At 42.3% G+C, this 19,624-nt stretch overlaps 1 protein-coding gene across 1 annotated transcript; it reads left to right on the forward strand.

The window, feature by feature from the left end:
* The first annotated feature begins 6,320 nt into the window (after positions 1-6,320).
* LOC118775341 (transcription factor RelB-like) lies at positions 6,321-18,533 on the forward strand. Its single transcript, XM_036525218.1, has 11 exons — positions 6,321-6,769; positions 7,544-7,555; positions 8,030-8,181; positions 10,280-10,576; positions 12,143-12,303; positions 14,034-14,125; positions 15,326-15,457; positions 16,122-16,226; positions 16,476-16,691; positions 17,603-17,671; positions 17,995-18,533. The coding sequence occupies exons 1-11, from the start codon at positions 6,718-6,720 to the stop codon at positions 18,396-18,398; spliced, it is 1,692 nt and encodes a 563-aa protein (XP_036381111.1). The 5' UTR covers positions 6,321-6,717; the 3' UTR covers positions 18,399-18,533.
* Positions 18,534-19,624: the final 1,091 nt, after the last annotated feature.

A 19,624-nucleotide genomic window follows, 5' to 3' on the forward strand; every position in this document is an offset into this window, starting at 1 on the left:
AAGCGCTTTGAAGTTTTATTATTGTGTACAAATGTCTATAAATTAATCTATGAAGTAAGCTTAACAAAGAAGAAAACGCTACATTGGGCTCTTATTTTATCTGATGGTGAAGGGCAGAGAAAGAGGTGTCCATAATTGCCACCAGACTTTGTTTTGGGTCACAAATCACACGCTTACTAGCATGTTGCCTTTTGACCAGGGACCCTCAACAGAGCAGCATTCTGGTGCTGTCTGCTCCAGTATAGGTGTCTCTGTCTTCTTGGTCATGAAGACATGGCTGTGACCACCTAGGTAGGGATTTAAACCCCGAGTTTTAGATCAGCAGGACTATAAATAGGCGCTCTGTTTCTGGTGGTCCTGCTGTGTAAACCTGCGGTTTAAACCACTGTTTTCCTTTTTACTTTCCTTGAACCTCATGTTTTCCTTTTGCTTCTTCAAATAAGCAACACCTGTCTCCCCAGGTCACCCAAAGGCAGGCTGACTGTGTACCCAGACCTCTGAGCTGAAAACCAGGATCAGTTCTGCCCTCCAGGCCCGGAGTGGCCTGCCTGTTAATATTACTGTAATCGGTGTTGGCTGGTGTTACATTTTTATACGGCATGAGTTCTGGAGATCCACAGTCCAGAGGTTTCAAGAAATGTGTCTCGACTGCTTGCATGAGTGTTGTATGGGCCTACAAACATGGACAAACTGCTCAAAGGCTTAATTTTCTGGAAAGCACAAAGATTTGGCTTCTCAAAATTGAATCATTTCATGTTTTCAGTTCAAATACTGAAGTCCTTGTTTAATTGTTAATGCAAGCATATAATCATTTATGCAGAGAGGGTTTGTCTTATTTCTAGGGTGACCATACATCCTCTTTTTGCCGGACATGTCCTCTTTTTGGGATGCATTTTTTAGGTATACCCTATATTTGACAACACAGACTGAAAGACAAAAATGAGAACACCTACACCTAGGTGGAGTTTAGAGTGTGGACTTAGACTGTGGACTTAGCTTAGAGCAGCGTTTCCCAAATCTCTCCTGGAGTACCCCTTGTCCTGCATGTTTTAGATCTCTCCCTCCTCCAACACAGCTGATTTAAATGGTCAGTTTGTTATTAAGCAGCTTCAGGAGTTCATGACGAGTTGATCATTTGAATCAGCAGGGAGAGGTCTAAAACATGCAGGACAAGGGGTCCTCCAGGAGAGGTCTGGGAAATGCTGGCTTAGAGTGTGGACTTGAGACATACATGTAGCCCTGAAACAGGCATATATGAAAAAATGCCGTTTTCTCATCTTTGACAAGAACAGTCAGCTGGAATAATTATTTATTTATTTTTGGCTTGGACAATAAAAAGGGAGAGGGGGTTCTCCAGTGGGCTCAGACAGCTGGGGAACCAAGGCAGAAATGTGTGCAGGCTGGCTTGTACAGTGTGGATTCAAGGTCAGTTCCAAAAAAGGGGCAAAAGCACACAAAAGTAGAAGGGAATCCACATTGCACTGGCTTTGTTCACACCATATATCATGACAAGTAGGGCACCATCCATGGCTTGGTCAGCAATCTTCCAGTCTTCCTTATGTCAAAATCTCTCCCTAAAATAGCCAGGAGGTGGCGGCATTTCCTGTCTTATTTTGGTGTTTTGACTTTACAGTACAGGTGGTGTATTTACAATACGACCAGCCAAATTTAGATGAATAACTTTAGATTCACTCAGTATTAAATTTAATATTAAACTATAAAGTGGAAGTTAAAATATGTTTAATATTAGTTTTCAATTTATGGATATTTTCTTGCTGTGATCCACAGTTATTTTGTACCTTATACTTTATATAACAAATACTTTTTGGCATCTGTGTACAGGGGTTTTCATTTAAATGGTTAGATTAAGTAACCAGCTCAACCATCCCTCCGGGCTTTCTGCAGCCAAATATTTATTTTCTCAAGCGTAGTGACTACAATCTTATCTGGAGACTACAGTCTTCATTGTGGACAGCATATTATCTCAAGGGGTGTAAATGACAGGATTCTTGAAGGATGTAACAAAATTACTACACTTTAGTGAATATAATTATATGATGCAGTGGTTTGCATCATCAGGATGAATGTAGTAAACCTTTTTATCAAGAGATTGGTGAATGAACTGTGAACTTCTGAACTATATGGTGGTCATTAGCTTTTTATTAACAAACATGTCATTTAATGATCAATTAATCATCTGTGTTATTTTCACAGGGTGTTTGATGAAGGCTCCCTTGTGTCCCTCCAACCCTGATCCTGATACACACAAATTAAATTAGAGGGAGAGGGAAAGGCAAAGGAGCAGATTACAAGGAGAGGGAAAGTGAAAGTCAGAAGACGGGGGGTACAAGGAGAGGGAAAGGGAAAGTCAGAGGAAGTGGGTAGAAGGAGAGGGAAAGGCAGGGGGTTGGGAGAGAAAGAAAGGGAAAGTGGGGTGCAGAGGGGGTGGGTGGAGAGAGAATGTTCTGTCTCGCCCAAAAATGTGAATTCATAGAAGAGCTAATCACATGCCTCTTACCTAATCCTCCCCTGCTCCACTGAGGCATGACCTGAGGGGACAAACATAATAGGTAGTGATTAGTACAAAATCTGATGAAATTGGAAATGATGGGCTAAAGCACTGGAGGTATGGCAGGTACACGCCCAAACAGTCGTGTGAGTATACTGGCAGAATGTGTTCTGTACTGTGTTTGAATGTTCTACATGGAGTCCATGTCACACAGTGCACTCTGCTATTAAAATCAACAAAACAACATTGTTGTTTACATTTAAATCCAATACAGACACCTTGCTCCTTTTACAGAAGTAAATGGCAATAAGAATCGTCATTTTGGACAGGTGTGAGTGTGTAAGGAGAGTACCGTATTAGTACTGGCCAGACTTCCTCACCTGCGCCTGGTTGAGTTTCGGCAACTTCTCAACTATCTAGTTTGGCGGTTCGTATGACCTGGATTCATTTATATTTACATTTACATTTAGTTGCATTGCATGTGGGCTTATCCATATGAGACGAGTACATTTAACATTACATTTACGTTACATTTACACTGACATCTAGCAAACGCTCTTCATTCCTAATTCCTCACTTATCTATACAGCCCTCCTCTGTGCAGGCACCCCCCTCCTGGTCATAAAATGAATCTCTGAATCTCATAACAAAGTATTCATGAACTTTGTCCTCTCAATAAAAACGGCATTGATGCACAAAGCCTTTACCAGTACCTTGCTTTGCTGCTTATTGCTGCAGAGTGCTTTCAGTCTGCTGGCACAGCCTGGTCATCATCTCTGATGATGTAGGGTGTCAATCTGGTCAGGGAGGCTCTTCCTTTAAGGCCACACAGATCTTAAGCCATATGCTCTTGCTTCTGTTGAAAGAATCATGAAATATGAAACAGTATAAACAGAAATTCTTGCATGGACAGCGGGTGACCATTTCAGATGTGAATCTGATGCAAAAGCCCACAGTTCAAAATGTAGTTCTGATATTAAGATGAAGCCGTATCACAGTATTACTTATTGCTTACAAACAGGCCAGCTGCCCATTTCAGCCTCTTGACTTAAGCTCCTCATTTCTCTGTTATGCAAGTCAGCACCTGTTTTTCCAGACTCCTAATTTTTCCTAAGGTGCTTTTATCCTATCTTGGGAAAGCACAGGAAAGATGGAAGTTAAAGGCATTCCAGAGACCTACACAGATGGAGATGAATTTATGAAACATTCTTTTTTCTACTGGTCTGACTTGTGCCAGTGCGTTTACATGTCACTCCACACGAGCTCAATTATTTCAAATTCCTTTTTATACTCAAACAACAAAATCAAAACGGAAAGGGAAACAATACATTACATTGTACATTGTAATGTAATGTAAATAACAATAACAATGGAAACAAAATCTTGCCATATAGTAAATATGAATTTACCACACAAACGTTCACATAAGACAAATCAAATGATCATTTTAATAAAAGTAGAGATGTCCTGCTTCCAGGATGGAGAAAAAATACAAAAGAGAAAAAATAAAAGATCAAGTTCAAGCTATGACACTGAATGCAGAATAATGGTGAAGAGCAGCTCAGCCAGTTTGAATTCTCTTTATGGTAGAGGGAAGACAAGGAGGACTACAAGTTTAATGAAGAACGCTTACAGCAAGCACTACCCTCCAGATAAACGCCAAACAAAGCAACTTACCATTTAAGAAAAACCATCCTGTGTCAGAATCAGAGAGCTGCTGTTAGTGCAAGACGATGAAGAATCAGCCCCCTAGCCATCTCCCATTCCTTTGCTGGAATGCAGAACCAGGAGATACAGTGTTATGATATGGAAATGGGACAAAACATGCCTTCCACCATTGAAAACCATATGTTTTAAAAGCAAATGTGTAAGGTTGCCTCAAGACACAAATCAAACCCTTTTCCCAGGCCCTCCTGAAAGGAAAAACAGAGCAATATTGCCAACCACAAAAATACCATCTAAATAAAAATGCAGTTTTTGTAGACTTGCAAGCAGGGGTATTGTTGACAATGACGGATAACAGACATATGTATATAATGCGTATTTCTACATTTTCATCTATATTCATTTAAATGGCAGGCACACTTATCCGCAGTGACCTACATTCAATAGGGTTATGGAATTAGCAGCATGCTGAATCAGATAATGAATCATTAGTGCCATCCTTGAAATGGAGTGCCATTGTGGGAAACACTGCCACAATGGGAGTAAGCGCTGTCAGAGGGCATATAACCTCAAGTAATTACTGGCAGTTCCCAGCCACCAGCTTTGTCTCACCACAATGCATTTACCACTGAGCTCATGTTGCTGCAAAAGGTAGACGTGCCACAAAGATTTTTTCTTCTGTGCCCAAGTCAAAAGACATTTCACAGCTACTAGACTTTATTAGTGTCAGGAGGGGGAGGGGTCAGCCCAGGTAAAGTCTGAAAGGGTGGGTTTTGAGTCTGTGCAGGAAAATGGACAGTGGTCCTGCTGTCCTGACAGTTGTGCGGAGTTCATTCCACCACTTGGGGGCAAAGTGTTGAGAAGGGATGTAAACAAGATGAGCAACCCTACCGGGGGACTACAAGATAAGAGGGTGCAGTTATCATCACTGCTTGGTAGGCCAGAACCAGAGTTTTTAAATTTTATTTTACCTTTTTTTATACATGAGATGTCAATCACTCCCAATTGGGACCTTTTGCCCATTTGTCAGAACATCAGCAAGTCAAGATGGAAGAAATGACAAGTATGAATCCCATATACAGAGGAATGTCCATCCTTGTACTTATCTGAATATGCATGTACTCATTCTCCCAAGGAGAGCGACCACCCACCCACATACGTTGTACCTCTGGGGATATGCCAGTGGGGAAAGGAGAGCCTGCAATCCAGTCCAACTGTAAGTATGAGCAAAACAAAACTTCAGCGTTTCTGTGGGTAAGCCAATTTGCATGCCATAACATCTCTCTAAACTAAAATATAAACTATGGGGACGATATAATGGCAGATTGACTGTATTTCTGCATCCATATATAACATTAATACAGCTATTTCATAGACTTATGTCAGTATGCAAGTAGCATACTTAAAAGCGGAAGACACGGTTCCTTCAGAATAAATCTACCGCTGTAATAAAGTTAAGTAAAATGGGATTAGATGTAATGTCCCGATACATCAATAGAATGTAATGCTTTTGTTGAATATAAGTGGTGGATTTACCTAATTATAGACACTTGACAGTTTTTCATAACAGTGTGCTAATAAATGTGTAAAAGCACTGCGAATGATGAGATTAGTGATAAACGATACTGTACATTTTATATTAAGAGAAGTGGAGCTGTATTGTGTTAAGCTTTCTTGTAGTGTATATTATATATTACATATGCATTGTTTTTATGCAGTATCTGTGGTTTCATATATTCAAACAGCTTTCTGTCGTAGAAACTTCGCATTCAAAACAAGCAGCAGCTAGACCAGATATGATGTCATGCGCATCAGCACCTTTGAAAGCCAAATGATTCAACGTCTCCGCCTGCAGCCACCACGCACTACTTTTACTTTCGATTACGCGTCCGTAATAGGCCTATCAATGTGTGCTCGGGGGATGTTAAGCCTATTTGTGTATTTTTTTTATTTGATGTGGCATGTTGTTTGTTCGTTAGTTTCACAAGCGAAAGAAACATTGAGGTAAATACATATATGCATATATTGGAACTAGATGCGCGTTGTTATAGTAACGGCGGGAGTTTCCCCAGCATGACGTAGGGGAATTTCCAGAGGACCAAATCTTGCAAATAAGTTGAAAAGCGCAAGAGGTGATTCGCAGTGTGGAACGGTTAGTGCATAGTAGAATCTGGTAATTCACGATCTTCTCTGACATTGCATACATGTTTTTTTGTATGACGAAATGGACAGACGAACCTTTTCTCCTTCTTAGCTGCTAAATAAACGCCGTAGTTGATACGAATACGAAGTATCCTATCAGAGCAAAAGAGGAGAAAACGAAACAACATTGCAAAATAGAACTGGTAAACCAACTGTGTTTGATTTCGGCTGCTGCGGGCATGAGGTGCACAATCGCGAGAACCGTTAACTTCTGATGCACTCAACAAAGAAAAGGAATTGCGACAGCGTTATCACAAGCTTTCATTTTCAAACAAATTACGCAATACGTGAGTGAAAAGGTAAAACATAAGCAAAGAATCTGAAGAGGTGTTCCATCTACCATGAGAAACATGAGTAATCCAATGGAGGGTGCGCCTCAAGACATTTTACCAGGTAAGAAAATTGTATTTGTTCCAGATTTTCACCAAAACAATAATACTTAGACATTGTAACGTATTTAAATCATGTTTCCCTGTTTCAACGATGTCCCTGTCTGCAAGGCGCTGCCTGCCTTGGCGGCTCTTGGCAGCTGTCTAACGCCGTAGATGTCCAATCAACACAGTGTACCGGTTTCACATAACCTACCCAATATCCACTGCCAATGTACTTATCGTGCCTGGGAAACACGGTCTTTACCAAAATCAGACAAAGCTCTGCAGCTGCTTACGACAGCAACAATGCGGAGTCGTGTGATAATCATTACCACATGGCTGCAAGCTTCAAGCCCGGGACGGGAGAAGTGACGGGTTCTTAAAACACAAAACCTGTGCCTCGCTTAAGTACACGTGCACCTTTGTAAATTAACAACATGTTATTGCTTAATATAAGATATTTGTGTTTACGTGTTTTGCGAAACAAATTCATCAGTAATAAGCTGCATGTATGCAAATGCTGTGTGGAAATGTCTTACTAGTAGGAGTAATTCTGGCGGCCTGGCTGGTTTTCGCGATGTGAGTCCTGGACAGCAAACTAAACGCAACCAAAAGCAAACTTAAATTGCGTGTGTGTTTTCTTATACATATGGAGCTTAATACTACAAAATTAACGCGTGTATTTATGACTGTCGACAGTATCAGTTCATTGTCATTGCTTTTGTATGTGACAGACTGTGGAAGTGCAACTTCATTAATGTTTTTTTTCCCGTCCCGCCCCTTTTTTTCCCCACAGAAATAGACTCAGGTGAGTGTTTTATATCTCCCCTGTGTCTTGTCTTGTTTGGTGAACTTTTATAAGTAAATCCTGGGTGAACACAGAGGACATGAACTTTGACCTCCATGCTCATTCATTTTAGCACCATCTACCACTGGTATTCCCAGCATGATCCAGTTGCATTTTATCATGGTAACTGATATTAGATAAATTGTAATCTTGCAAATCCAACACAGGAGGTGGTTGTCTTAACAGAATACATCATCAGGTATCAATCCACCAGACGAAACGTCTGCAGTGTTTTTCCAGTTGACTGCACGCCCATATCTGACTCTTAATACTATCAATACCATTTGGAAATAGTCAATGAACATTGAGCATTTTTCAGTTTTTCATTAATATATTTGAGCAGGGCCAGCAGGCCAGCAGCATTCAGGGCTCTGTTGTTCAAACGTGACCCCAAAGTTTATTATTCATTTTTTCTTGTTCATCCACTCTACATAGACATACTTCTACAGCTTCTGGGGTCAGATTTTTCTTCACCTCAGCCGCCCAGCCCTCCATTGGACTTCCAGCTGCCTGGCCCAGCCCCCATGTATCCACCTCTGCCAGAGTCGACTGCCCCGGTGCTGGTGCCACGTGGAACAGGGCCCCAGGTACAGTAGGTCTACATGGGACCATGTGTGCGCCACTGTTGTCAGTTTGGGAACACTAATTCCAGAGAGCTGCCTCCTCAAAGAGCTGTAAGGTGTCACATGACTGGTTTTCCCTTTCCCTCTTCCCTGATTTTTCTGTCTGACGTGTATATCTTGAACCACCTTAACTCAGCTCGCTCTTTGCTTTGTTGTACTGCCAAGGTGTGTGATGCAAGAGGTGTGGACAGAAAGGTGGCGATATACAACTGGTGTCTTGGAATTCTGGGTACTGAGGGCAGCTTTGACAGCAGTAGGAGACCCACACACACAGGAAGGCTGTGCTAAGCCAGTACATCAGAGTCTGATGAAACAATATAATGTGCTGGGTCAATTTACTGATTGAAATACACTTCTGGTAATAGCTTTTGTTGCTTGATCACTGTCTGTTGGGTTTTCTGGGGTTTCTGAATTGCTTATAATTGTAAAATTAAAAAGGAACAACCAGTGTTTCATCATTTGTATTTGACCACGACATGGAAACCGGTTCTACATATATTTACATACAGACATAGATCTAGCCATCAACTGCCAGGCGCATTGCCAACAACTGCCAACTCTCAGGCGGTTGACTCTACACTCAGACTGTATATAAAACCTTATCTACTTTGTCTGCAACCTTTGATTGTCAACTGTTTCTGTCTAATTATGTACCACAGATCCCATAATACCACCCTGTTTCAGTGGTTTTTAGTATCACAGCATCTACAGCAGGCTGCAACCGGGCCACACGCTCCTGCCACAGCTGAGTAGCTGCTGATTTGCCAGAGAGAAAAAAGAATCGATGGAGTGATATTTGACTCTTACTTTCAGTTTGTCCCTTGGAGGGGGCATTTCCCTCGAAACAGCGACTGTGTTGACCGCAGGCAGTATGGATCAGATCAGTCCTGTCTTGTAAACGGTCTATTTTCCGGGAACTGTGTTGCCTTACTGACCGCACCCCCTCCTCCCCAACCCCAGACACTCTTACAGACACGGCTGCTGCCCGTCCTGTGGATATCAGGCACCTCTATCTCTTTTGAACACACGCACACACACACACACACACACACACACACACACACAACATATGCCCTCTGTCACCACACACAGCAGCAGTTTTTTGTGCCTTTTGTTTGTTCAGCTCTCGTTAGGCTCTTGGTTTGGCTTGCTTTGAATCTACCCCAGCCCTGCACTTGGGTTGGTGACATATGGCTGCTACAGAGTGGTGAAACAGGAAGTATGTGGTTCATCTGGGATTGTGCGATTGTTTTTTCAAACTGTTTAACCCAAAGATGATTAATTTAAAGTTTGTGGTAGCTTGCTGGCTGTGCTTGCAGCAGCACAGCAAACACTTTACTATGGCATTATCAGGCTGGGTCTGCTGCAGTGTACTGGGTGATTAAAATGTCATTTTTAGAGCATTTGTTTACCAAAGAGTGACTGAAGTCTGCATCTCACTTTGTTTTTTGTTTTGTACTTGATCTCATTTGTATCCCAGTGGACTATGATGATTGTTTGCAGTTTCAGAGAATGAAACAGGCTGAAAATACCAAAGTGCTTTACTCATAAACAGCAATTTAGCAGATTACATTAAACAGATTAAGTGGATTGACTTGTAATACCTGCTGAGATGCTGTTATTTTAGAATATTTTCAGTGTGCACAAATCTGTGTGGATTTCAAGAACAATGTTTGGATGTTCTTGAAATGCTCAACAAAATGATTAGTTGTTTACCTTACAGTTATTGTTTAATGTTTAATTACAGTTATCATTTAGCAATGAATCATTTATCACTGTTGACTTAACTGAAACTCAAAATGACTCGTAGTCTACTTGAAAACATCAATGTGCCAAGCATATTCAAAGTTAATGGGCATTGTAAAGATGTTGTATAGATGTTGTTTGGTAAAATATTTTCTAATGTATCTTTAAAATCATATTTCATATTTCATAGTAGGTAAGACCCTTGACTTAGAGGGAATAGCTACATAGATCTTTCATTTGGATCTTGGCTTGTTCTGTTCTGTCATGGATTATTTTCAGTCATGACCTTTTGTGTGGCCTTGGCTTCCCTCCACAGCCCCAGTTCCTTGTCTCTGAGCTCCGCCCGAGCTCTGTTGGCATGGCGTCGTCCCAGGGGTCGGCGGCGTCCCGTGGCAGCCGTGGGACGCAGGGCAATGCAAGGAGCGGACAGGAGGCTGCGAGGACGCAGATGCAGGCGCAGACAGGGGCGGAGCCAGAGGGGCCGATGCTGGTCATCGTGGAGCAACCAAAGGAGCGAGGCATGAGGTTCCGCTACGAGTGCGAAGGGCGCTCGGCAGGCAGCATCCTGGGAGCCTCCTCCACAGAGAAGAACAAGACCCTCCCTACCATAGAGGTTAGTGGGTGTGTGCGCTCGTTCCACCTGCTGGCTGGCTTTCTTCAGTGCCTTTACCAGGGACAGTTCACGGCATGCCATAAGATAGATTGTATCCTGGTCACTCACAAGGTCATTTTCATTGGTAGTCCCTGAGCATGTTGACTACATAGAACAATCATGTTTAAATTCAAAAAATGTTACAAAATAAGAATATGACAAAAATAATAAATGAAATAATGTATGGAAAATTTGTAATATGGAAAAATTTTTTACACACAGAAATTGAAGGCCACCACTCTTAGAACTGCTCATGGAGAGGTATATAGTATACTGTGATATAGAATGTATAATGATATACAGAATATATTTTTAAATGGAAAAAAAAAAATGTGTCAGAGATCAGTGTCTTCATGAGTCTGCTTTATGAACCTCTGTGATATCTTCACTGGGCAAGGTTGGTCATGTTCCCTCATGAGATGATGGAGTCAAAATGTAATTTTGCCCTTTTCTGAAATGTTTGTGTTATCCCAGGGCAAAATGCAAGAAGCTCAGGTGCAAAGTGTTTGCTACTCCTAAATTAGCTCTGGAGGTTGTAACCTGTTTATGGGTAAACATGGTATGAGGCTGTAGCTCTGTTAATTCTCCTCAAAAAATTGACAGCTGTACTGACAAATAAAAATGATTATTTCCATGGTAGCTGTCTTGCTCTTTATATAATATGTTTAGTTAAGAAACAGGGGTGAACACCTGCTTCTGAGGATCTGTTCAATAGCCGCTTGTTGAGCATGGCTGTGAGTGAAACATGTGGCTTTGGACACAGTTTTAAAGTGTTTAGCATGGTGATTAGTGCTCATAACAGTTTGGAAGGAATTATTATAATGTAACACCGTTATTACAGTGAAAGTTTGGAATGCTGTTGAGAGAGAATGTTCCACTGCATTCCATTTCAGACACATGCATTTGGATTTGGGGATTTTGATGGAATGCACCATCCAGGAGAAAAGCTGAGTGTCAGGGAGTGTTCTGCCACTGTGGCTAACCCAAAACGAGAAATCCCCTCTATGAAAGAAGATCCTCTGTGGGTGGTTTAGAGATGGGGATTACCTCATAACCGTGCACGCTGCAGGCCAGAAAGTGTTCAAAAACACTTTCAGAGGAAATCTGTTTACTTGACAAGTTCATTTACAAGACGCTCCTGGGGTGGATCTCTTCAACATATGTATTCAGTCACCCAATGGATGTTTAGGTTAGATGGATGCCAGTGGCTGATTTATGTAGTGGAATGAATTACCATGCACAAATTATGTAATTTAGGTGTGGTGAGAGTATTATTATTAGTAGTAGTATCAGAAGTTGTAGTAGCATTAGTAGTATTGTTGACAATACTACTGTTGCTGCTACTATCAGTAATAATAATAAAAATCTATTTTCCTCATTTCTTCCATCCAGCTAAGTTTCCAGTAATACAATAAGAAATAACAGTTATAGAAGGAAACATGAAAGTCACGAAAAGTTCAGTTGTAACTGGGAAAAACAATGGAGTGATCTCTTACCCTCTCTTTGCCCCTTCTTTGATTTTCTCAGATCCAGGGTAATGTGGAGAATGTGAAGGACATCAAAGTTACTGTGTCCTTGGTGACCAAAGACAATCCATACCGCCCACACCCCCACTGCCTCGTGGGTAAAGGGTGCTACGAAGGCATCTGCGTTGTTCACATCAACCCCCGGGCCACCCACAGGCACAGGTATGGATGCTCCCACTAGGGCTGCCACTAACAACTATATATCTGTTGATTAATCTATCGACTATTTTACCGATTAGATTAATCTAAACGATTAATTTTCCTCCAAAAAATCAAATTGACCATTTCATTTAAGTTCATTTTATTTTGACAACAAACTGTATGTCATTGTATAATGCAGCACAAAACAAAATGTAAACAAAGTTTTACATATTAAAGTACAAAACTGTAGGTTTAAACTGGCAACTCCAACATGATAAAAATAAAAAAGAGGGCTTCTTCTTCTGGCGAGCCTGCTGTCGGGTATGAAAGAAAGTAGGTAGCTAGCCTTTCGTGTATGATAAAAAGCAGGTAGCTAGCTAGCTAACTAACCTGCAGTCAAGAAACTGTTTATGTGTTGCTTGACAACACGTGTAAATGTAATCCTGCAGGAACTATTTTTGTCGGCGAAGTCGAATAAAAGACAAAAAACATAATTTGTTGTTTCAAATTATCGTTACTTGATAAACGGCACTCCCTCTCATGTGATATTGCCTAATTAACTTACACCTTTAATTATATTGATCACAATTATTCAAACGTTACCTATTGTATTTATGGCATTTCCTACACAAAGAAATGTGCTTAAAGTAATGGCAGAAATAAAATAATTATGTAAGGTACATGCCCCAACAAGCCCAACGCACACAAACACACATACTGGCACCGTCAATCCACGTAGGATAAGCCCAGATTCTAGCCTAAACATTTTCTCAAACACTTATTCAATGGAAATTCTAAGGTAGCAGGCAGATGACTTTATGGCTTTAATAATGAGTGTATTTAGCAGCTACAAGGACAAGAGATATTAAAAAAACTCCCTACTAATGTTATTTTAATAAACATGAATAGACAATGCTTAGGGTGGTTTTGCCTTTCCTGGAGGTCCATCATCCAGAATAGCGCCTGTGTGTTTTCTCTTCAGGTGCTCGTCCATAGCGCTAATGCTGCTGTGGTATGCCATTGAAACTTTGGACAGTGTACAAATCACCTTTTTGTTTTGTGATAATCTGAAGTACTCCCATACTTTCAAAGCGTTGGGTCTTTGGAAACGTTTACATTGAACCTCTTTCGCAACTGAGTCGGACTCTGCTGCAGCCGCCATGATTTTTAAAAACTGTAGCGTTGACTGGAGCCGACCAATGACTGAAGCCAAAAACGACTGACGTCATGCTTGCAGCAATTACGTAGTGATATTAAAGAAATACATTTGTTATAATGAATTGAAGCGTTTTAGAAAACAAAAAGGTAAATTGATAAAATCATTCAAACAGAACCCTGTCCTTCTCTCTCTCTGGAAGACCAGAAAGAACAGACTGCTAAGGTCTTGGACTGTAGACCATACTAGAACCCCTGCAAATGCTGGGTTTGGTTGCTGTTTGCTTGAAAGAGTTTGAAAGCCATGAGCTTACTGACCATGTGGCTGATTTTGTATCTGTATGAGGGGTGGGGGAGGACTTGTGCAGAGTAAAAGATAACAGTGACATGTTGTTGAGTTTTTAACCCTGTCTGTGTGGATGGCAGCTAACATTCCACTGATGTGTTTTGATTGACCAATGTCAGCCTTGGATGAGGGTCACCCTTGGTAGTTGGTTTTAACTTCATAATAAGCTTAGTATGTGACTTCTAATGTTTCTTTTGGACTTGTGCCAATAAAGCCAAGTTAAAATTCAAATTCTCTCTCCGTCCCCTAGTTTCTCCAACCTGGGGGTCCAGTGTGTGAGACGAAAGGAGATGGATGCGGCCTTGGAGAAGAGGCGGAGCCAGAACATTGACCCATTCAATAGTGAGTTGTCCTCCACATCCAAAGAGGCACAGGCAAGAGATGAGTCAAGGCATCATTGGTACTGGTAATCACTCAGTACACAGCAGCCACTTAAAGTCCCCCTGTGAGATATTGAGGGAGTAATGGCAGATCATGTTTGATTTGAAGAAAGGTGCTTATCAGAGCTTAGATAGAACTGAAAAAAGTTTGTGAACCCTTCTCAGTCTACCAAGGGGCTCCAAATGGTTTCCTTGGACACTTCCCACATGACCAAAAGGACAGAATCTGCTAGATTTTTTCAGAGGATTGTTTTATGAGATTGATGACTCAGAAGGTCTCATTTATTAGTCTAATCTTGCTTCATCTTTACGCCCTCCCCATTCTGCATGCAGCCTCGTAGAATTCTGTAGAAATCCCCTCCCACCTTGCAGGCCAACGGATTTTCTCTGTGGTTTTCTTGTATCTGAAGCGCCGTTTTCAGGTGCTCTCTGAACTCTCTGAGAGGTAGCCAGACGTTAGTAACTATAGGGGAGTGTCAGACTGGCAGTTTTTTTCTGTTATACGAGATTATGACATCATTTCAGAGATTGCTGAGCTAATTATCCTGCTTAAGTTCTAAAAAAGTAAATCATGCTTAAATCTGTACTGGGAGTTAATGAGAGTGGGCCATAGAGAACTGCATTCTGATTCAACTTAAAAACTTATTTACTGCCGTTATTGTACAGCCCGGTATCATTTCCAGTTTTGGGTGGTGTTAAGCAGACCATTAATAAAGATCTGAATTGCATCCTAGGCGATGGTAGTAAGCTCAGTGGTGTTATTGTGTGATCATGATCTGACAGCACATTAGGTGCGGGGCACAGACCCAGGGGTTTTGTGTAAAGGCTGAGGTTTGGCAGTGGCTGAATTAATTATTGTTGCTCAGGGCTGGAGGTAACTGCCCTGTGACTCATTTGGCAATCTGGGCGGAGGGAGAAGACAAGTCTCCGGCTCTGACCTTTAGTAAGGAGGAGGCCGCATGCCACCACATGAACAGCTGGACACATCCTCGTATTCTGAAAATGACTCATTCTGACACGCACGCCACAGGAATGCTGATATCACCAGGCCTGCACTCACCTTTCAGATACTGCCAAAAAGGGTGTCTTGCGGTAAATGCTCCTACGCATTCCAGGATGTAACGTGGGCTTTTCGTCTCCCCCGCCCTGTCTTTCCTGGCAGCTGGCCACACAAAGAGCATCGAGGACATAGACATGAATGTGGTGCGGCTGTGCTTCCAGGCGGAGGTGGAGCGAGAGGACGGGGAGACAGTGTCCTTGGGGCCGGTGCTGTCCAGTCCGATCTACGACAACAGTGAGTGACATCACCCTGCCCCACACTCTTGGACCCTGTTCCACTACGTGTTCACCCTGAGTTTTTTTCTTGCTCGCTTGGCTTAGCATGAATACCCTGAATTCAGCAGAATAAACATGAATAGCTTGAGTTCTTTGCACCATGATCCCTCTAGGGTATTGAACTATTGCATTGACCTTGATACACTGACAGGAGTTGTTAGCAATGTGGTGTAGTATTAAGGAACAGGGACTGTAACCCAAAGCTTGCCCATTGAATTACCAGGTTGGGTACCACTGTTGAGCCTTTGGGCAAGGTGCTTTAAATAAATAAAACAATCAAGATTCGCCTTAGTACATGTCCACTGACATTTGGAGAGCAAAATGGAAATTTGTTACGCTGGGCTCCAAAGTGGCTCAGTCTGCAGGAAGCTTGTCTTGAGTGTGGGCTGACCTCATATACAGTGGGGGTTTACAAACAGGGTTACGGAAAGGGGATAAAAGCATATAAAAGAACCAAAGTAAATATATTACATTATGGTTCTATTCTTACTGAAACGTGAAGCCTCAGTGATAGGAAGTGTCACGGCTCAAGTGTATCATGAATCAGTGCAGTCATCCACCAGCCACGTACGATAATCCGTGCTTCCTGAGGGTGCTCAACTGCTGTGTTTCTGTGGCGACAGAGGCAACCATCACATCAGAGCTGAAGATCTACCGGCTGAACGTCAGTCAGGGACCATGCACCGGCAAAACGGAAATTTACATGCTGTGTGACAAGGTTCAGAAAGGTGTGCTCAAACCCCAAATCTGTCTGTCTGTCTATCCATGTATGTGGCATAAAGCATGCATTTGTACAATGCATTGGTAAATAGAATTGTACTGAGATGTGAGTGCCTTAATTGATATAAAATGAAATAAAATAAATAATATAAACTAAGTCGTATAAAAGACTGATATCAGATGCATATTGTAGGAGTAACCATTTAGCTTTGCAGATGTGTGACTTTGCTAACAGCTGCGGTTGTTCATTCGGGCAGATGACATTGAGATCATCTTCAGCCATGACGGGTGGGAGGCCAGGGCAGAGTTTGTGCAGACAGACGTCCACAGGCAGATTGCCATCATCTTCAAGTCGCCCCCTTACCAAGAGCTGGACATCAGCAAGGAGGTGGAGGTCAACGTCACTCTGCACCGCCTCTCTGACGGCATGGACAGCGAGCCCGTCAAATTCACCTACCTGCCGCACAACCCAGGTGAGCCACTCCCACCACCGCTGCCGCGTTCAGTTAGTCAGAGTGAGCCTGAAGTCCTTGTGTGCAACAGGTGCTTTTTGTGGTTAAGATCCGTGTAGGTGTGAGGGATCCCGGAGTGAGCGCAGAAGATGACGGGGTGGTTTGGACCAGGTTTATGAAAATACGAAAACACAACTCAGATTATCTGCAAAAATAGATTTTACAACAATAGCAGCATAGTACCTGCGCTTCCCTTCATCTTAAAGTGCTTTCTCGGCTCTCTCTCTTTCTCGCTGTCTTCCTGTTCTGTGAATGGCAAATGGCAGTTTGTATGTCAAAGAGGTGTTGATAAACAAGGAAGACCAGAACTCACCAGCGTCAGGAACTGAAATTAATGCTGGTTCCTGTTGAGGATGAATGGAAAGTATGCGACTGGAACCAAAAGACTCACAGAGGACATGAGAAACTTGCTTTCTGTGGAGGCACAAGGAAAGACCTTGAGTCATTATATTAAGTGAGATAAGTTAAAATAGTTACTGTGTACTGTAATAGTCCCTGTGGCAAATATGTGGTTCTTCAGATGAGTCCCAAATTATATAAATTTTGTCCATTTCTGATCAGGTGGCTTCTATGAAATCTTATTAAAAGTTTGAGTCAAAGATGTATATATTGTAGGACCAGCCATTATCCCTACACCCCTGAGTTATGTGGCATTCAGAAGGTGAAAACCAATCAATAGAGTCTCTATCATCACAGTAGATAAGGGAAATGCTAACCGCGCTGGCTTTTGTAAATGCTGTTGGATGTGTCAGACTTATGAATGATTCTGAATGAGTGTGGAATGGTATGTAAGAAAAATGCATTCTGTGGGGGTACTTTTTTTTCATTTTTGTGGGCTTTCATGTCTGTACTTTGATTTCTGCCTCATGCAGACCCTTATGAAATAAACCGGAAGCGAAAGATCAGATCGGAGAGGAGCGCCAATGTGTGCAACATCCCAGGTTAGAGCTGTTCATTTCACATAGTCTCATTTGTTGTGTATCAAGAGTGAAGATTGTATCAAAGGGTGTGGTTATAAACAGAATACAGCTTCCTTAACTGTAAGTGCTACACCTTGTAGCATTCATGGAGAGATTGCTAGAATTATTTGTGGACCGAAACTTTTGACTCACTGTCAGCCACAAGTGGGGACCTGTTGGCCTGATAGTCTGGAAGTGTTCTCAGAAGATTTCGGGAATCACTGCCTGTTTGTATTTCCTTTTTGAAATTCATCTGATTTACCTATGTTCCCCTTGACGTCTTTTACTCCTCTTTTTGCTCACAGCACAGAACCTGGCCCTGCCAGAGCCATCTGCACCTCTGCTCTTTGATCCTTATGTCTTTGGCATATCTGAGAGCACAGGTTTGACCACAGCTCCCCTGCCAGCAGGGCCTCCCCTCCTGACCACACCCACCACCGAGGGGGCGGAATGCCCTTATGCTGCTCTACTGGCTCAGGTTGACCTCACCCCCGAACAGGACGCTCTGGTTTACAACCTGATACTTCGCAACATAGCCAACGGCAGTCAGGAGCTTTTTCCCTCAAACCTTTCCACTGGGCAGCAGGACCAGCAAAATGGTGACTCTGACTACACATTCTGCAACATCGACGTTTCCGCTTTCATTCAGCTGACGGCCGGCACGGACTCCTCCCTTTGCTCTGACGAACCAATGACAGACAGAGAGTGAGGTCAGCTTGTGTGTTTGGTGACACCAATGGAATGGAATCTTCACTGGTCTGGTGAAGCCCCTCCCACACGACCAACCTGGCCACGCCTCCTAGAGCCATGGAAGGTGGAGTCCAACTTCACGTGAAAGGCCACAGCCATAAAGGCCTCATTTAGCATGATTTCAAGACTTTAGTCCATTTTTCTCTTGTAAATCACACAAACAATGTAAAAGTCTAATGAATCCCAACAATTGTTGTTGTAGCTGTTACTACTGGCTGGACTCCTCCTCAGAAGAACTAGAGAGATATAATTGGCTGTGGAAATGGACAGCTAGCGTGAAAAGGACCAGTCTAAGACTGGAAGATAGTCAGCATCCATCCCTTTGTCAAGTTTAGCATCAGCTTTGCATTGCACTGAAAGGCATGGCCGTTTGTGACAGGTAAAGAACAGCAATGAGGTATGGGGCCCCTGTTTGGTATGCAGAGGATCAATGAAGGCATGCGGAGTGGAACCATAGATATTCTATATATTGAACATATTAGTCAGATAGCCATGCTTCACACTGAAAGTTCTGTCAGTTGTTGAAACTGTAAGTGTTCACAGTTTGTGTGTCACATTATGAACACTCAGGTGTGGTCAAAAACATGACATTCATAGCTATGCAGCCATGTATACAGCACCCAGTCCTGCTGTTACCAACAGAACCTCCTGAAAAAGGAAGTACAGAGGATGGAAGAAATGCAGGAGCTGAATATCTGGTCAGAATAGAAAATTTCACTAGGTGAGCTGGCACTCTTATAAGATGGGCTGTTTATGGGGAGGCAGGATTTTATCCAGTGCCAGACTGCTTTTAAAACTGATGTAAGCTCGGAGCAGCAAAGGGAAGCTGTGGTGGTGGCACTGGAATCAACGGACCCACATCACTGAAGACCTCAGGTGCATCTGCTAATCCCCCCAAGGCCTTTACACTGTCTTTGGTGATCTGTACATGCCATGTAGCACCTATAAGGGAACCATAAAGCTGTGCCACTAAAAGAAAAACAAAAACAAGAGAGGTGGAGGAGATTATTGCAGAGACTAGATCACTCTGAATCTGAATCTGTGAAAGAAGAGGAAAAAATGTGAAAGTTTGCATGAGTGTATTTTTAATTTCTCAATTTGTTTATTTGTCAAGGGTGTCTTTCATATCCATACCATCATTTTTCCTTCGTACTTATGTGAATAGAAGATCCAGGTGTCAGATTT

Source organism: Megalops cyprinoides, chromosome 3 (assembly GCF_013368585.1).
Source record: "Megalops cyprinoides isolate fMegCyp1 chromosome 3, fMegCyp1.pri, whole genome shotgun sequence".
NCBI lineage: Eukaryota > Metazoa > Chordata > Actinopteri > Elopiformes > Megalopidae > Megalops > Megalops cyprinoides.